The sequence below is a fragment of the Anomalospiza imberbis genome, chromosome 2, assembly GCF_031753505.1.
Source record: "Anomalospiza imberbis isolate Cuckoo-Finch-1a 21T00152 chromosome 2, ASM3175350v1, whole genome shotgun sequence".
Lineage (NCBI taxonomy): Eukaryota > Metazoa > Chordata > Aves > Passeriformes > Viduidae > Anomalospiza > Anomalospiza imberbis.
The window spans coordinates 25,088,969-25,105,946 of record NC_089682.1 but is presented as its reverse complement, the minus strand read 5'-3'; the positions used below and the strand labels follow the sequence as shown (position 1 = coordinate 25,105,946).

Sequence of the window (16,978 nt, the reverse complement as noted above, 5' to 3'; positions counted from 1 at the left end):
CTGGAAGAAATTATGTGATGACAGACCTTCATGTCTATCTGTCTGATATAGGACCAGTTATTAACATGGCCCACCAGACCATTGCTTCTCACTGGAGCTCTGTAGGACGCTGAAAAGACAAAATTGATTTAGTTCTCTTCTGGAACTACCTGTGAGCAATTAAATCTAAGCCAGTTCATACATGTACAGACATGTGTGCCTGCACACACAGCAGGAGTCCAAGTTTGGTGAACTTCAAGGAGAGTTGCCTTTCCCTCTGCCTGTGGCACAGGTTGAACATGGAAGATGGCTCTCCCTGCATCAAAGGGCAGTACAGAAGAATTTTACAGTAAAACTATGTAGAGCTAAATTCCTGCGTGCAGTTGTAGATTTGCTTCAGGAAGGAAGTAGCAGCAACGGTCAAGTTGGTTATAAATGAATAAGTGAAGGAGGAAAGGGGGCCCATGGGGGAGAAAATACTGGTGTAACACCAATACCAGTAAAAATGGGGTCTCTTTCAACTAAAAGTGAAAACACAGAGTTCTTGAATAACTTTCTCGAAAACACACTTCTACAGTTTGCAGGTAATACGTAAAATACCAGCAAAGTCAGTTGGAGGTGATGGATATTGCAGCTCCTGTTTCTAGTTCTAATATTTGGGCATTTAATGACATGGTGCTCATTTTAGAGATAGTAGCAGATGCAAATTTATTTGCTGTGTTGAGTAGCTTTGGTGGAGTTTGCATTTTCAGGACATTACCTGACTGCAGAAAAGTGCTTGTCTCTTGAGATGTGAATTAATTCCCATTAGTTTCTGTATTTTAATTGGAGTTAATTATATAGTGCCCTAAATTACACTGGTATTCCACAGATTTCCGAGAAGATGGGACAGAATGTAAAAATGTCAATAGTCTAAAAAAGCTACCAGAGAGGTAGAAAATACAGGGTTTGCATGAAAAATTGATTTATATCTTAATTTTAATTCACTTTGTTTTGGAATAACCTTAATTTTCTTTTTAATCACTTGGAATTAAATTTTTATTTTCTCTGACCACATCTCTTAGCTTGTGCTCTTCACCTGCTTTTGTTTTTTGTCATTTGACTGTTTACATTATAGGAAGCAAAATAGTAGTAAATATGTTCTCTTTCTTTTGGAACAAAAGTGGTAGAGATAAAAATGTCTGTCTCCTGCTTGGTATTTTGCCAGTGTTGTGGCCTATATGGAGGCCTGTCTTTATTCACAAAATCAATTTAACCTCTGCTTTAGGTTGGAAGTATCTACTGTATTAAATTTAGGTTATTTAATGAAAGTGGGCTTGTGTGTCCTGATCTCAAGCATAAATGATCAAATGAGATATTGTGTTTTGTCATGTTGAGTTTTCCTGTTCATGGATGGAGTTAATCTCATTCTTCCATAATGTTGGAAGAAGCAGGTTTTTCTGACAGCCATGATACAGAAGATCCATACTCAAGCATTTATTGGGATGAAATATATTCATAGTTAAAGCCCTATGACTCTAAAGCCAGAGTATGCAAAAAAAAAAAGGTAAAAACAGTGTTTAAAAATGAAGTTGCATTGATAATCATGGTGTGTGGCCATCTTAGATTTGAGCAGCGCAGGATAGTACTGGTGAATCAGTTTGTGTTTGTTCCTTTTCAGTCCATGGGCTGCAATGCCTGTCTGATTAAGGAATTCTTTCAGCCCAGTGCCTGTGCAGGAAATATTATTATTTCCTGTAGTTGAAGTGCTTGTCTGGAAGTATTTTCAAATGAACTCTATTAATAAAGTTTATTGTTCTAAAAACTGACTGAAATTTATTTTTGCCTTCACTTACCACAGATGAACCTCTTGGTGTAGCTGGAGAGGTGTTTTACATCACATGATTTCTTAATAATTGCAGTGTTACAATTTAATTAATTACTGAAGATTGACAACAATTATGGGTGCTAATATGTGAAGATCATGGAAAGTCTAATAGTGGTGAATACAAAATGTAGTTCAGCAGTCTAGCTATAAATTATAATCTAGTTATAAATTTTCTTAAACATCGGAGAAGAATGTTATAATCCTGATGTTGCTGCTTCTGTCTGAGTCAAGCTGACAGCCCACATTCAGATGATTTTTAATTGCTCCTTTATGGACGGACTATTCCACAGCTGTGGTGTGGCTGATGTTTTCTTTAATTGTGATATACTGAGACACCCACAGATTTGTTTTATATGAACCAATGCCTGAGATATGGTGTAAGGGTCGTTGTTTTGCTGTTGCATTTGTGTGCAGTGGTATTTGTTTTCTATCCACAGTAAATGGATGCCTAGACTACATTGTTTATTTCAGCGTAGTGAGTTTCTTTTCCTATCAACGAGACAATGTTACTGTGTGACAGGAAAAGGAGTGTTGTTTTGACTATTTTTGAAAGTTGAGGTCATCATAGCAGTGGTTTGCTAGTTTCTACAAATGAGAAGTTATGAACCTTTAAAAATAGTATCTGGTTTTCTGACACTTCTGGTTAGTATGCTGGGAAAAAAGGCAGAATATAATTTGACAATTACTGCAATTTTTTAAAACAAAAAAGGCTTTTATTGTCTTTGTGGTGCCACAAACAAGCAGCCTGTTTTGTTTTTAACAGTTTCTTATCTGAAGTAACAAGAAAATGGTGGGATCAATTCATTCCTTTTCTAGTTTTAATATATATTCTCAAGTATTAATTTTCTTGACTAATCTGTCACTCCAGGAATACATTAAAGAAATGAAAAATATTTTGGTTTTGTGATGTAGCTTTATATAAACTCTTGCTGAGAGTATGAGTCCAGCATCTATGTATCTCCTAACAACACTTTTGTTTTGGCAAATGTTGTCTAATAATATCTGGTTAGTAACATGTTTGCTGGATCAGAGCTCTCCCCCTTTTTTTTCCCCCTCTTTCTCTTTCTTCCCTTTCTATCCTCTTAACAAAAGTGAACTGAATATCTCTTGTAGTTAGGATTGAAGTGTTTATGTCCTCTTTGCCTCTTTTCTGAAATTAAAGGTGAAATTCTGTTTTGGAGGTGAGAATTAAGTACTTCTCAGGTATGATCTATGACCGAATGAGGAAGGAGTGAAGGAGGAGGGAGGGAATCTTAAATTTCATATTCTGTCTTGGTTTTTGTTTATGTAGTCTTACTAGTAAGTTTAGCTCTTCTAGGTTTTATGTGCTTATTTAGCACATGCTAATTGTCATAGCACATCTGTGTAACATTTTTGGTTCTATTTTCCCTCATGTCTTTAAAGCTGGAGTGCCTAATGCAGTTAGTAAGAGCTGGAGCTTCTGTAAATGCCAGTACAACACGTTTTGCTCAAACACCAGCCCACATTGCTGCTTTTGGAGGACATCCACAATGCCTGAATTGGTTGATTCAAGTGGGGGCCAACATAAACAAACAGGTATGGATTAATGTGTATTTCACATATGCATATAGTTCTGCAAAGAGTATCTTGATCCCTTTTTATGACTTGTATGAGCCTTACAGTAACATACAGATGCTTCATTTTTGACATCAGCTGAGCCAAATGACTTAATTATCAGTTATAGACATTTTACATAGCAGTAGAGGTAGGGCTAATAAATGTCCTTTAAGCCTCTTGGGGTTTGGAGGATATTTGTTGTAGGAATTGACATCTTGCTGCTTCTTGAACAAAGTGGTAATGTTGCCTTGGTGTTGGCAGCATTAGCAAATACTCTGATATTGTAGTGCTGCTGCAGGGGCAAGAAGAAGACTAGTGAGGAACATAATATTTAAGAATTGAAACATTTACCATTATCTACGCAACCATGAGACATTTGTGGTGCTTCATGATTTACTCATACACCTAACTAGTAAGAACTGCCTTGAATTATTTTAAGGTGCATCTGGTTTTATATTGCTATTCTTTTAGATTATTTCTAAAGCTTTTTTAATAGCTTTCTGAAAATAAATGAGAAACATATACTTGACTAACAAAGAATGAGTAGGTGATTTTAAAAGTTTCTTTTGCCCCTTTTTTTATACAATAACTTTGATTAGTTTTAGGTGAGTATGTAGTCTTTTTGGTAGCAGAGAGTGCATTAATATAGCAAAATTCCTGCAAAGGAGTGTTGTACTCTGGTAGAGTAACAGAATCAAACAGAATTAAAAACGATCATCATGTTTTTGAGGAAAATGTTTGAAGTACTGAATGAATCTGTTATGTATGCTGGTCATACATAACATCCTTTTTAATGGTAATAAAAAGTATTTTTAATAATATTCTGAGAGTAATTAATACTACAGCATATGCTGTTGTTAAAAGCTGTGGTATAACACAGCATTCATAAAATGTCTGGCCTGTTAAATCTTTCATCATACTTTTCTTAACATATTTAAGGACCAGACTGCATTTTATATGCAGTAGAGTTAAGCTAAGTCTGCTGAAGAACTAAAACATTTGCATTTCTAGAGTTTGGTTCTTTTTTTTTTTTAAGCTGTGCAAAAATAAGAAATGGGGAAGTTTGTGTTGAGTTTTCAGAAAAGAAGTCTGGTGCATTGAGAACAGCTGTGAGACACCAGGAGAATTGTAGAAACAATGAAGGTGGCTGGATGCAGAGGCTATAGATCGCATCTTCTCCTTGATACCTGACAAAAGTAACTTATGCAAAAAGTTATTGCTGCATAGTGGTAGAATCTTCAGAAGAGAAAATACAAGAACTGTAAATGCATCTGGAGACCAGGTAAGAATGTAAAGAAATGATGATTAGAGAGGAGACGTGGCATGCACAGAATAAAGATATACAAATAACTGCTAAATGAGAAGAGAAGAATGAATGAAAGTGAATGAATGAGAAGAATGAAAGTTTCCAGCTATGAGGATAAAGAGAAGAACTGACCAGTGAGGTTGAAATGGAGTTCCAAGAGCAAGCTTGATGTCCTGGAACATGATGAGGGGGAAAAAAATCGCGTGTAGAGGGTGAGGTTGTAGCAAAGAAGAAAGTAGCAGCTAGCTCCCAGAAGAAGAGGAGAAGAGTGTGGAGAGATCTCTCCATGTGCTGAGGGCAACATGCAGATGACTGTAAAACAAACCAGAAGGCAGTATAATGTGCAGTTTAAAATGGGCAGAGACTCATTTCAGATGAAAGAAGTTACTAAGGCAAGCCAGTGACTCAGGAGTCTCTATGTTGCTGGCTTGTTGCCAGAGCAAATAGTCCTCCACATCGTCAAGTTCTCAGATAGTGATGACAGTGTCTTACAGACTTCTAGGGCAGACTGAGGCAGTGACAGACCATGGACGCAAGAGATGGGTACTAAGAGCTGACACGGTGGGTGCCTTGTATGTTGTTAATGGTAGGCTCAAGTTACACTTGAAAGTAGTAACTTTTTTTTGCGCCCACAAAATACTAATTGAACATATAACCAGAGGTATTTTAAACTCAGTTCAGTGACAAAATAAGATAGCTCTGCTTAATTAAAATGGTAGTAGAAACAAAAAAGTCTCTTGGATTTGTAGGATACAACTGGTCAGTTGCACTGTTTTCTTATGCACAAGCACTGAAAGCTAGGCAGTGTGCCTTGATGAGAACTAAAGCAGAAAACTCATCCCACAGATAGCTGGAATGTTTCATACATGGCTATGTAAAGCACAGTGCATGCTTTGCTGTCCCCAGTTCCCCTCAGCTGTTTATTGAATTGCAGTCAAATTCTACTGTTCTTGTTTGATTTGAACTCCTTAAATGATCTCTGTTCCTTATTTAACTTGCAAGCACTTTTAGGTGATCATCTAGGGCTTCCACCCACACTTACGAGCTTTTGGAGCACTATTTCCTGATGTGTATTTTGTTTATTCCTTCCAGCTCGCTGACTGATGCTGTACTCCAAACAGACATAGTCACTGGCTAATGCTTGTGTGAGGACAAGTGTTCCATGGACACTGGATACAAAACACATGCTGAGAAAGATCTGGGAATGCTTGATATTTAAACTAGTAAACTTTTCCTTCCAAACTGACTTCTGGTCATTGGCTACAGACTAACCCTTCACTTCTGGAAAAAGACAAGGATAGCTTCTGAAAAGGAATCCACTCAAGTCTCTCAGTTTTACTGTAAACCTCTGGTACTCAGTAGAATTTGCATGCATGCTTTCATATCTGCCCTGAGGTATTGTATTGTAGCTGCCTGCCCTGAAGTTTAGGAAAACTTAAACATGTCTTCTTTTGTTGCTGGTGAGAGTTGCCCAGGACACTTCTCAGGTAGCAGCAATGAAGGACAGATGCTGAAAACTGCTTGTCCCAACTGCACTTTTCTCCCCAAATAAATTATGTGAGTATATCCTGTGATGCCCAGCCCTCTTATGTAACTGTATGTGCTGGCTAGAATCACATCTGTCTCTCATCAGTGGGCAGTTCCTTGCTCCCAGGATCACCATATAAAAATACACAGGAGGAAAGCTGAAGTGCTAAGCAACTGTCTGTTTCTACCCATCAGTGTATTCAAGACAATGTCCTACTGTTTGTTTTCTTTTTTTTTCCCCTCAGTGGGCCGTGCCTGCTAATAGTTCTTAGTAGTGTGACTCAGGACCTGCATTTGGCTGCCTGCCTGCTCTAGTTCACTGTAACAGTGCAAAGCAATTATCCTGCTAGTTTTTCTGAGGATTTTTTTTTCTGATGCTTTATCCCTGTCACAACACAGATTGGTTCTGGGCTGTTGTATATACTAGATACATCAGATAAATAAGTACTTTCTGATTTAGAAAATCATTAACTTCATTTAAATATATTTTCCCTGTAGCCTCAGCCTATTAAACATTTCTATTGTATGTTGCCTTTGTTGATAGGCCAAAAAAAGTATTGTGTGACCTGTCTTAAAGGGAAGGAAAAAGAAATACTGTGCCCTTACAGGGGATGCAACTTACTATTTGTGCACCACCATGATATGGCAGTGGTGGCAGATCATTTTAGGAGGGTTAGACTACCCATAGGAGCTAGAACTGTAAATAGGCTGATATCTTTGGGAGGAAGAAAACATTCTTTGCGTATATTACAGTTTTTATTTTAAACAACAATTAGGTGTAAATCCAGATAAAAAGATTCCATAAGTTCTCACTTGCACACAAAAGCCTTTTTAGCAAAGGAGGAAAAGTACTCAGTGTGTTCTCTAGTTTCTACTTCCTAGATTCAGAAAGGATGGGATACAGGTTCTAAGAAATGTAAGAAATCAGTAGAGTTTGGAAATGTCATCATCTGATAGAGGACTGAAATTCAGTCAGCTGGGTTAAGGAAAGGAGTTAGTTTGTATTTCTTATCAAGTAAGGGCTTCTGTGTCTTAGTCAGGTATCACTACTTAGAAGATTTTAGAAGTGCTTGCACAGTGTTGAGGTTTAACCCCAGTGGATAAAGCACCACACAGCTGCTTGCTTGTTCCCCCACACAGTGAGGTGAGGGGGGGAATCAGAAGGGAAGTGTGAGAACGCATGGGTTGAAATAAAGACAGGTTAACAGGCAAAAAAAGGAAACAAAGAAAAATAAATCCAAGAAAATCAAGTGATAAAACATTTTTAAAACCCTCACAGCACATTGCAAAAAGCTTTGTTGCTCACCACTACCTCACTGATGCCAGCCAGTGCTCGAGCAAAGAAGCCCCAGTTCTGCTTGCTGAGCATGATGTCATACAGTATGGGATAATCCTCTGGTCCGTTTGGGTCACTGGTCCCAGCTATGGCACATCCCAGCCTACTCCCAGCTAGAACATTGGTGTACTGAAAACACTTTGCTGGTCACAAACCCAAAACATCCTACCAGGTAGTGTGAAGAAAATTAACTCTAATCCATCCAAAATGGTATACATAGTTGAAAGCTTTCAGTGTAAATGTATGTGGGAGCTTTTTATTTTAAAAACAAATTCCTGCAAGTAAGTTGCTTTTTGTTTGGGGTTTTTTTTGTTTATTTTTTTATTGTTGTGTTGGTTTGGTTGTTTTTCGGGTTTGGTTGGTTGGGTTTTTTGCTAAATGGAAGGAATGTAAAAGTACCAGTGAGTGAAATCAATTGAATCGAATCATACCCAGGGACTTGGAATTTGGAGAACCAAATAGGAAATGTGCTCTGAATTCAACTGGACCATCCTCAAGCCAACAGAATTTGTGTCCCAAAAAGACAGAAGGAGGAAAAATAGAATAAAAAAAAAAAAGTCTTTAAACTGAATTGAAAGAAATACCCATACATGAAAGAAATACCCATACATGAAAGAGGCCTGGGAAGAAGAGAGTTTGAAAAAAGTATTTAATCAGTAGGGTGTCTTTTGAGGTTAAGAGCATAGTGAGGAACTGGAAACTGATTAACCAAGCTGAGATAGATTTACTGATTAAAGCCAAAAAAAGCAAAATACTCTTCAGCCACATAAATAAAAAGATAATAAGGAAGGAAGCTAGATGTTTATTCAGTAAAATGAAATAGGAGTCAAAGGTAATCTAGTCATGACCCCAATTTAGAGAAGACTGCCCTTGTCTGTGTGAAAGGGTAGCCATTCTTTCCAAGGGAAAGGAGGAAGGCATTCAACAATGGGTTGTAAAAACTAAATGTGTCTGTGATGATTCATTAATTTTTTGCCATTTCTCCAAGAGCACTGTGCACAAAATACTTACTAACCACAGAACCAATCAAATGCATTGTATTATCTTGAATGCTAAATTAATGAAAATTAGTTTGAGTTTTTTACTCATTTATTTATGATGCATCCTCTAGATTGGGAGACAAGTTTGGGCTGTTTGTGCAACGTTGCAACAGAAGGACAAGTTCTGCTCTAGCAGTGAAAGGCCAGTACAAGTCATTGATGCTTCTCTTCCTGGAATATTATTACAAAAGGGATTGCATCAGACTCCAGCACAGATGGGCAGTGTGACGAATTTAAAGGACTATGAGGTGTTATCAGGGGAAATAAGGAATTAATAGAGCTTCTCAAAATAAAATAACTTCTTCTGTGAGATAAAAGTGATAGGGAAGAAGTATCTTACACATGAGACTGTGCTGACAGGCTATACCCTGAGCTGCTCTCAGAAACTTCTTGGAAAAAAATGTTACTTTGTTTTCCTGTTTGGTCACATCCATTCCAGTTGTTGAATCAAAACAATTGTTTTGAGACTTATACAGAGTAGTTTTGTTTTCTTCTGTATGCATTGAAAAATTTAAAAGCCATCTTTCAGTGGGATATATATTTTTTCTAGATATATTTTTTTTCAATTTAGTCTAACTTATAACCTAGAGAGAATTTTTGAGGAGAGATAGGAAAGTGTTTCAGTGCAAATACATTTGGCCCCTTATGAGAATTTCAAAGCAACATAATAGTAGTGATGACTGAAATTTGGGTTCTGTAATTAAAAGCAATACTATAAAAATCTAAATCTGTGTAGTCTGTAATTTTTAAGTATTTTTTGAATTCATTAATTTGAGACACATGGTTTTCTGGGCCAGTGATTAAAAGCAGCCCTTCTCAAGACATATATTCCCTTCTGAAATAGTAATCTTTTCTGTTTGGTGATGAAAGTGGTAGCTGCTATAAGCTTAGCTCATTCTACTAATGCAATGCTGGGGAGTCCTTTAGCAAAGGTCTTCTCTCATCCTTTTTGTGTTTCCCCACGGCAATGTTGGAATTCAGTTTTCTAGATCTTACTATGGGTAGTGTGCTAGGTTTATAGGGCTAGGGGAGATTGTGTTATCTCTGTCATATGCATGGCCAACTAACCCGAACCTGAACTTCATATTGAGTGATTCTCCTGTAGCTTGGGCTTGCAGATACTAAAGCTGACCAAACGAGGCAAATCACTTTCTATGCTTTGACCACTTCAACGAAAGGTGGGAGGGGAGGACACAGTAACAGAATGATGAATAGAAGACAGCTTTTATGAATGGAAAATTTTTTTACATAAATTTTTTTCTGGATAAATTAGCTTTGAATAAATTTCCATATATGATAGTTTAAAAAATTATATCCTCTCCCTAACTTCTTTCTCTTCCTGTTACTTCAGGGGAAGTTACAAATAGGAAAAATTTGCATAAACTTCATTGGAAAGCAGTCTTCTATCCATCAGCTGCTGACATCCACTTTGGAAGAAGGACTTTATAGCCCTTTTCTAAGACATTTGCTGCTCTTTCCTATGCCCAAACTTTGTCAGCCTCAACAAATTTCCTTAGTTTATTAGGAAGTAAACTTTGTTTGGTGCCATTATTGTTCCCTGCTGGGTGTGCTAGGTAGTTCACTGTTTGGCTGAATATATGTCTTCAGCACTGTTAAGCTGGCTTACCCTCAGTGAATTTGTAGCTTGTTATAAAGATACTTCACTATGAAATAAAATTGTCAAGTCGAAAATTGAGAATACATACCTCATATCCAGAATTCATTTTCAAGTTATACTTACATGGTCTAAAAGATAGGATTAAATTTCTCAAAAGCTTGGCAGACAATTTAAGACACTTAGTAGTTTCTAGGTACTCTGATCATATTTTGCATATATTCACATTTCAAGTAGAGCTAAAATCTAGCCAGTACTGTGGAGTTAGGCATGAGCACTGTTGTGTGTAAACACTGCTTAATCAGTAAAGGTGCTGTGTTAATTTAATAGCTAATATTGATATTTTAATCAAAGGAACAGGGAAGCTAAACTGAGGCACATACAGTTAGAACATGTTTAATATCTGGAACAGACTAGTGAAGTCTGCCAAAAGTTTGGAGACAAAAAGAAGGGGGAAGAAAACAAAGCCAAAAAAAAAAACCCAAATAAAAAAACATACCCTTGCTAAACTGTGAAAGTGTTGAGGATGAATCACATTAACAGACCAGTAAAGCCATTTACTTGCTACTCCAAAGCAGTGTTTCATTACAGATTCTTCTCTGTGGTTCTTAATACTGATGGTTAATTGCAAGTACTGAATTTCCTCTGCAGTCTGTAGATCATGATGCATGAATTTATCTGCTGCTTGCTTGGATTTGTAAAATTGTTGTAAATCCTCCTCCCTGCTACCTGTAAGACAGGTAATGGGGAGGAATTGCCTGAAAAGCAATACTCTACCCCCAGTATGTCTGCACATTATGCAAAAAAATTAAAGGCTTGGATATGCTGGTTAATAATAATATAAATAATATAAATTGAATAAAATACAATTTAAAATTATATATAGTTAAAATATATTTGTTATTTATATAAATACAAATTGACAAAGAAAATCAGAAAATACAAATATATGGGATGTGAATCAATGTGTATGTGTTGGGAGAGATCTGGCCTGTCCTATGAACACTGGGCATACCTCTATTACAGTAGAGCTCTGCGTATGTGCTCCTCTCCTGCAAGTACTGATGGTGCAACCCTCAAGGACTGAGTCAGTGTGCCAGCAAGATCTGAAAGCAGCACAGTCCCACAGACTCGGCCTAGCTGCTCCCGAGCTCAAGAGGGCTTGCGCAGTCCAGTGTATTGGGAAAGGAGTGCCGGGAAATGAAGGTGTTAGAATGACGTGTTATGGTGGTGGATGTTGGGAGGGTTAACCGGTTTTCTGAATAAGAGTCTGCTGATTGTTGAGCTACTGGATAAGGCTTATCTTGTGAGTTAAATGCCTTTAATGTTACTTGCTAAAAGTCTAATGTACTTGACATCCAACTGCAGACTTTAAAGTGATGGTCAAGTACCTGATGTATTTGCTAGCTAATAATAAATGCTGCTTTTATATATCTGCTATCTTAATTAAAGTAATGTAATAATAGTATTTTAACTTCTAGAAAGATTATGCTTGACAAAATGTAGTTTGTCTTTACAGGATTATGTTGGTGAAACTCCTATTCATAAAGCAGCACGGTCTGGTAGTATGGATTCCATAAGTGCCCTTGTGGCTCATGGTGCGCAAATAGAGTAAGTGAGGTATTTTTTTTTGTTGTTGATTGTTGTGTGTGTAGCTTACTAACTTAGATTGGTAAACATAGATACTAATTTCAGAAAGAAAATTCAAAACAGCAGACACATGATTCAAATAATAATGACAGCTAGACATGCTCTACTGTAATGAAGCCCAAGATATTTTGCATGTCTAGTAATAAAGTTAATTTTCCTTAAATGATAGCATTGTGCTACATTAGTATTGCACATACATCTGGTACAGTAAAATATTTATTGTGCTTCTGTGGGATGGCCCAAACTGTACACTTTATTCAGCATGTAGTTATTTTTTACAAGAAATCTACACCTTGCACTAGTGAATAAATATAGAAAACAATGTAAAAGCAACATTATGTGCAAAACAGCAATTCACACACTTCACCATTAGTTTATTACTGTTTGTTAGTGTATTATGTATTTGCCCTGTTAACTTTTTTCTTTAAAGGTTTATGTACTGCAAAAACATTCAGAAAAGCTCACAAACTTTTGCAACTTACAGCATGGACAAAATGGATGCAGTTTTCACCTAGAAATGTTGAGTATAAGCTCTATGGCTTATAAATAATATCAATACTTTAGCAATCTGTTTTAATTAGAACTAGCTTTGTTATCTTAAATGGTAACTAGTTACTGTATTTTAACCTGCACTATGAAACTTTGAAGTTGTAAGTGAAATAAGAATCATGTAGTTAATTTCTTGTTTTACCCTTTGGTTTCCATCTTACTGTTTTTGTAATGCTGCCTTGATAAATCTACCATAAAATTTAACTCTTTTAGCTGTGTCATAGAGTATTCAGGGAATATGTTACCTTTAAGTTAATAGTGAACTAATTGCTTTGTATGAAGAGATTTCACTATAGAAAAATGAAATAAGGTGTCTCAGTTATTGGCATCAGTCTTAAATGTATAATTTCCCATTTTTCACTCGCTTTTGGATATTTTTAAGATAAACTTGGAATTAAATTTACTGTGGAATTGAGCAAACCTTAATTATCATCATCAATTAGTATGTAATTTTGTGGTTTTAACAAAGTGGCCAACCAAAAGAAAAGTTGTGGAACTGCATAAACAATGTGAAATGGGTGATACCTGTCTTTGACCAAAGCTATTTGCAGCAGAAGCAGTGTAGGTTTATAGCAGTTTTAATGAACAGGAAATAATGTGAATTCTCAGTTTTCTAACTTTGAATTCCATCTGTGTTTCAGATAGATAATTAAACATCAGGTTCTATAATGGGAATGGTAAAATCAGGGATGCAAATGCAAAAGGCTTTTGGAGCAACCCAAGTTTAACCATTTAGAGAGTAAGGACTTGGCCCTGTCACCTGAGGGAGTTAGCTATTGATTGATAGGGGTGAGGATTTTTTTCCTTAGAATCCAGTTTCCAGGTTCAGTATGTTAAATTAGGCCAAATCCATGTATATGCTTTTGACACTGATTAATTTTGGGTCATCTGGTTTTGAAAGCTGGCCCTGATTAATGGTTATGTAGAATTCCCTCGTTTTTGTGAAAACGTGAAAATGTAGATGCTCTGGAAGTTCTGACTCCTTTATTTTATGTCTTCAGTTAGAAGAAAAGGAGAGTGATTTTAGCCATATATTTGAGTTTTAATTTGTATATATTAACTGAAATGATAATTGACTGATAAAATTGACTGATAATTGATTGATAAAACCAAGGCAAGAACTTTATGAAATACAGAACTAAGCACTAACTAGAATTAAGCTGCTGACCTGTACTGATGATTAATAAGTACTTTCTGTTTTTACTGGGATTAGATCTTCTAATCCAGTTTTTTCTTTATTTCTTAGTATAGTTAACAGTATTGAAGTCTAGTTTCGTAAGATTGAATGAAATACCCCTTGGGACTGCAAATAGTCAAGTATACTACTTTTACATAATATTTATAATATATGTCCAAAATGCCATCATCCCTAGTTTTTTATAGCAAGTAGAACAGGGATGCTAAGATTTCATTATTACACAAACACTAGTAACCACTAATGTAATATTGCAAGAAATGTATTTTTTGTTAATAAGTGATTATTGCTGTTAAAATGAAGTAACTTGGACTAGAGAAATCTTGTTATTAGTGTTTACCACATTTCTACTTTATTTCCTCCTTTGTTTATATTGGAAGACAAAGAATATTGATAGTAGTCAAGGATAAAAGTAAGAATTTTAGTTGTAATAAAATAGCCTCACTTGAATTTTTCTAGTTTACTATATTTCAGGCTTCCTTGTGTATTGCTTTTGTAGAGAAAGACAGGATGTTGCAATATAAATCTCATTAAGTTGTTGCATTGTTTTCCTAATTGATGAGAGAGAATTTGGGTCTCTATTCCTGTGTAAATTTTTTATAATATTAAAAAATAATAATTGTACCCTAGTGAAAATATTTTGATTTTTTTGTGGTATTTACCTTCTCATTTTAGCTGAAGCATATTCTGTGCACAGTATGTCCTACAGCCATAAAAATGGTTGCTCCACTAACTATGGTATTCATGGACCCTTGAAGAGGGGGAAGCAGGTGGTCACAATGTCCTCATATGAGTGAAAAGGTTTGCTGTGTAACTGACTTTTTAATGTGGATAGTACCTTTTAAAGTATCCATAATTACTGCTGGATTTTCACTAAAAGGCATATTGATGCAATTTATGTATGGTTAATTGTATATTATTTATCATGGTGACAGACAAGTGTACACAGATCTTTATAGAGAAAAAGCCTTCTTGGTGCCATGTTTTGTTTTGCTCTTTTGCACTGTTACGTAAATGCTGTATTTCAGTGTAGTTACATAGATTGTATCACAGCATATATAAAAAGACAAAATTCAGCTATAAACACAGGACACTGTTGAATCAAAAAGAAGCAGATGCAAGTATTGATTATCCTGACTTTTTTCATGTCTGCTTGCATGTGGTGCACTTGTGCATTGTGTCCATTTGTCTCTGAATAAAAATTCTTCTGCAGCTGTCATTTAAGCAGTTTTGTATTCCTTAGTGTCTTGATTTAGAGATAAGAGGGAAGTTTCAAACACTGTATTATCCTGGGATAGAGAAAGGTGTAACTTGTGAGATGGGCTGTGGCTTGGTATGCCCCCAACCATTTGGACATAAATTCTTGCTTGCTTAAAGGTTGTATTGATCATAATATTTGAATAGTATTATAGAAAATCTTTTTATTAGCCTGCCAGAAATCTTCAGGTTTTGGGTAAATTTGGGTTATATACCATGATGGCATATTATGAGACTGTAAAGAGATAATTTCCTTTCTAGTTTAATATACTCTGGTCTCAAGGTTGGAGTAGAAGCAGTGACATGCTGGGATAAATAAAACAGTACATCTGTTTCCACCAGATGACAGATGCATACTGTGATGTTGATCTGGTTTAGACAGACACTTCAGCCACTTTCTTGTTAAAGCTGTCTGGCATTCATCTGAGTGTGTAAATTCAATGCCAGAAATGTCCTATCACTGATACTAAGTTTTTTATCAAGACTTTTATTCTCATTCTTTGACAGGGATTTACTTAATTTTATTTCTTCTTTTCAAACTTGTGTGTCACAAACTGCATTGTGTTGTTAAAAAAGGCAATATTAATATCATTTTTCTTCTTCACAACTGCTCATCTTCCATAACAGAAATCTATCCGCTATGATTTTTTTAGTGCTGCTGGATTAGTCCGTTGTGAAATTCTTGTATTTCTGTTCCACATGACCACTCTTGTGATAGCTCAGCTTTTATTCTTCTCATTTGTACTTTTGAGATTTCTTGGCTTCCTGAAAATCTGTCTCCTCTAGTGAAGAGACAGTGATGTGTCCCTTTCATGACAACACAGAAGTCAGCCATTCCTTTGTGATGCAAGCCCTCAGTTCCTTTACAGTCTGGAGGGGAAGCTTACATGGCCTGTTCTCTTGAAGGGTCTTAGGGTTCAGAAATCTCCTTAGTTAATGGATATCTTGATTTCTTAAAATCTTAGGAGCTATTTGCAGGTTTTTAATTTGAGGTTATTTTTCTTGCCAGCTAACTTAACTACCAAACTTTTAATATTGAACTGCAGTCTATTTCTGATGTTAACATACTTGTGAAGTGCCACAACTGTGTCACCTCTTTACTTCAGAAGCTGTATTACAGCATAGATTCAGTGTAGAAGAACCAACATCCTACGTTCCTACAGTCAATAAACCTCATCTTGAGAGTAATGCTTCACAATCTTACTGATCATTTGGATTTAGGTGTTTTTTCAACTGAGAGGTTCTTATCTGTTAATTAGTATATTAGTGCTTGTATAATCTGTTTGGTACTTTCCAAATTCAGACCACTTCATACACATTCTTTTTATAAAACTGATTGCCTCCAGGTACTAGTTAAACTGATGGATTAATTGCTATTGTTTCATTATTAGACATTGCTGTATAATTAAGGAAAAATATATGGCAGTTCTTGTTTAATTGTATGTAACAAGAATTTTAAGGGCCATCACTGTAGTATTCCTGTTGTGACTTTTTTTAGTGTAGAGGATACACATGTTGGAATTTATTCTGCCTTTCCTATTTTATATAAATTCTTAAGGGAAGGCAAATTCAAAGTGACATGTACATTTCAGTGGTGAAACACTTAACTCTCCTTCAAAAAAACTGTAAGTAAGGCTTGATAGTTTCTTCCATGTTTGGTTTCCTGTTTGGTTGCTATGGTTGTAGCAGTACTTGAGGTGGTTTGTAGGAGCTTGTGATTATGAAGTAGGGCAGTAATTTGGATTCAGTCTGAAGAAAAGATTTGGAAATACCTAAGCAGAATGTATATGCATGGGGTGTGACTGATAAAAAATGAGAAAGGCTCAGTCTTAGAGTAAACCAGTCTGGAAAAGTGTAGTTTTCAGAGTTACTGACATTCCTAATAATTGCAGGAAGCTGAGGCAAACTCGTACCACTGAATACCTGTTCAGTTTGAATGCAGATTATTCTTAGTGTGGGTGGAATAACAACAGTGATTACTGACATGAGCTGGAAAATAGCACAGAATATGAGAGGTTGTGCTTTTTATGAATAAAGTAAAATCCATTATTAAAGCAATGATACTTATGACCTTTCTGA

The 16,978-nt window shown here is 36.0% G+C and overlaps 1 protein-coding gene across 3 annotated transcripts in view; it reads left to right on the top strand.

Annotated features, from left to right (window-relative positions):
* Positions 1-16,978, top strand: part of ANKRD10 (ankyrin repeat domain 10) — a 37,224-nt gene that overhangs the window by 2,547 nt on the left and 17,699 nt on the right. For all 3 annotated transcript variants that reach the window (XM_068180162.1, XM_068180164.1, XM_068180165.1), the window contains exons 2-3: positions 3,251-3,403; positions 11,768-11,859. In XM_068180162.1, the coding sequence (XP_068036263.1) occupies positions 3,251-3,403; positions 11,768-11,859 (245 nt within the window). The remainder of the gene's footprint in view (positions 1-3,250; positions 3,404-11,767; positions 11,860-16,978) is intronic.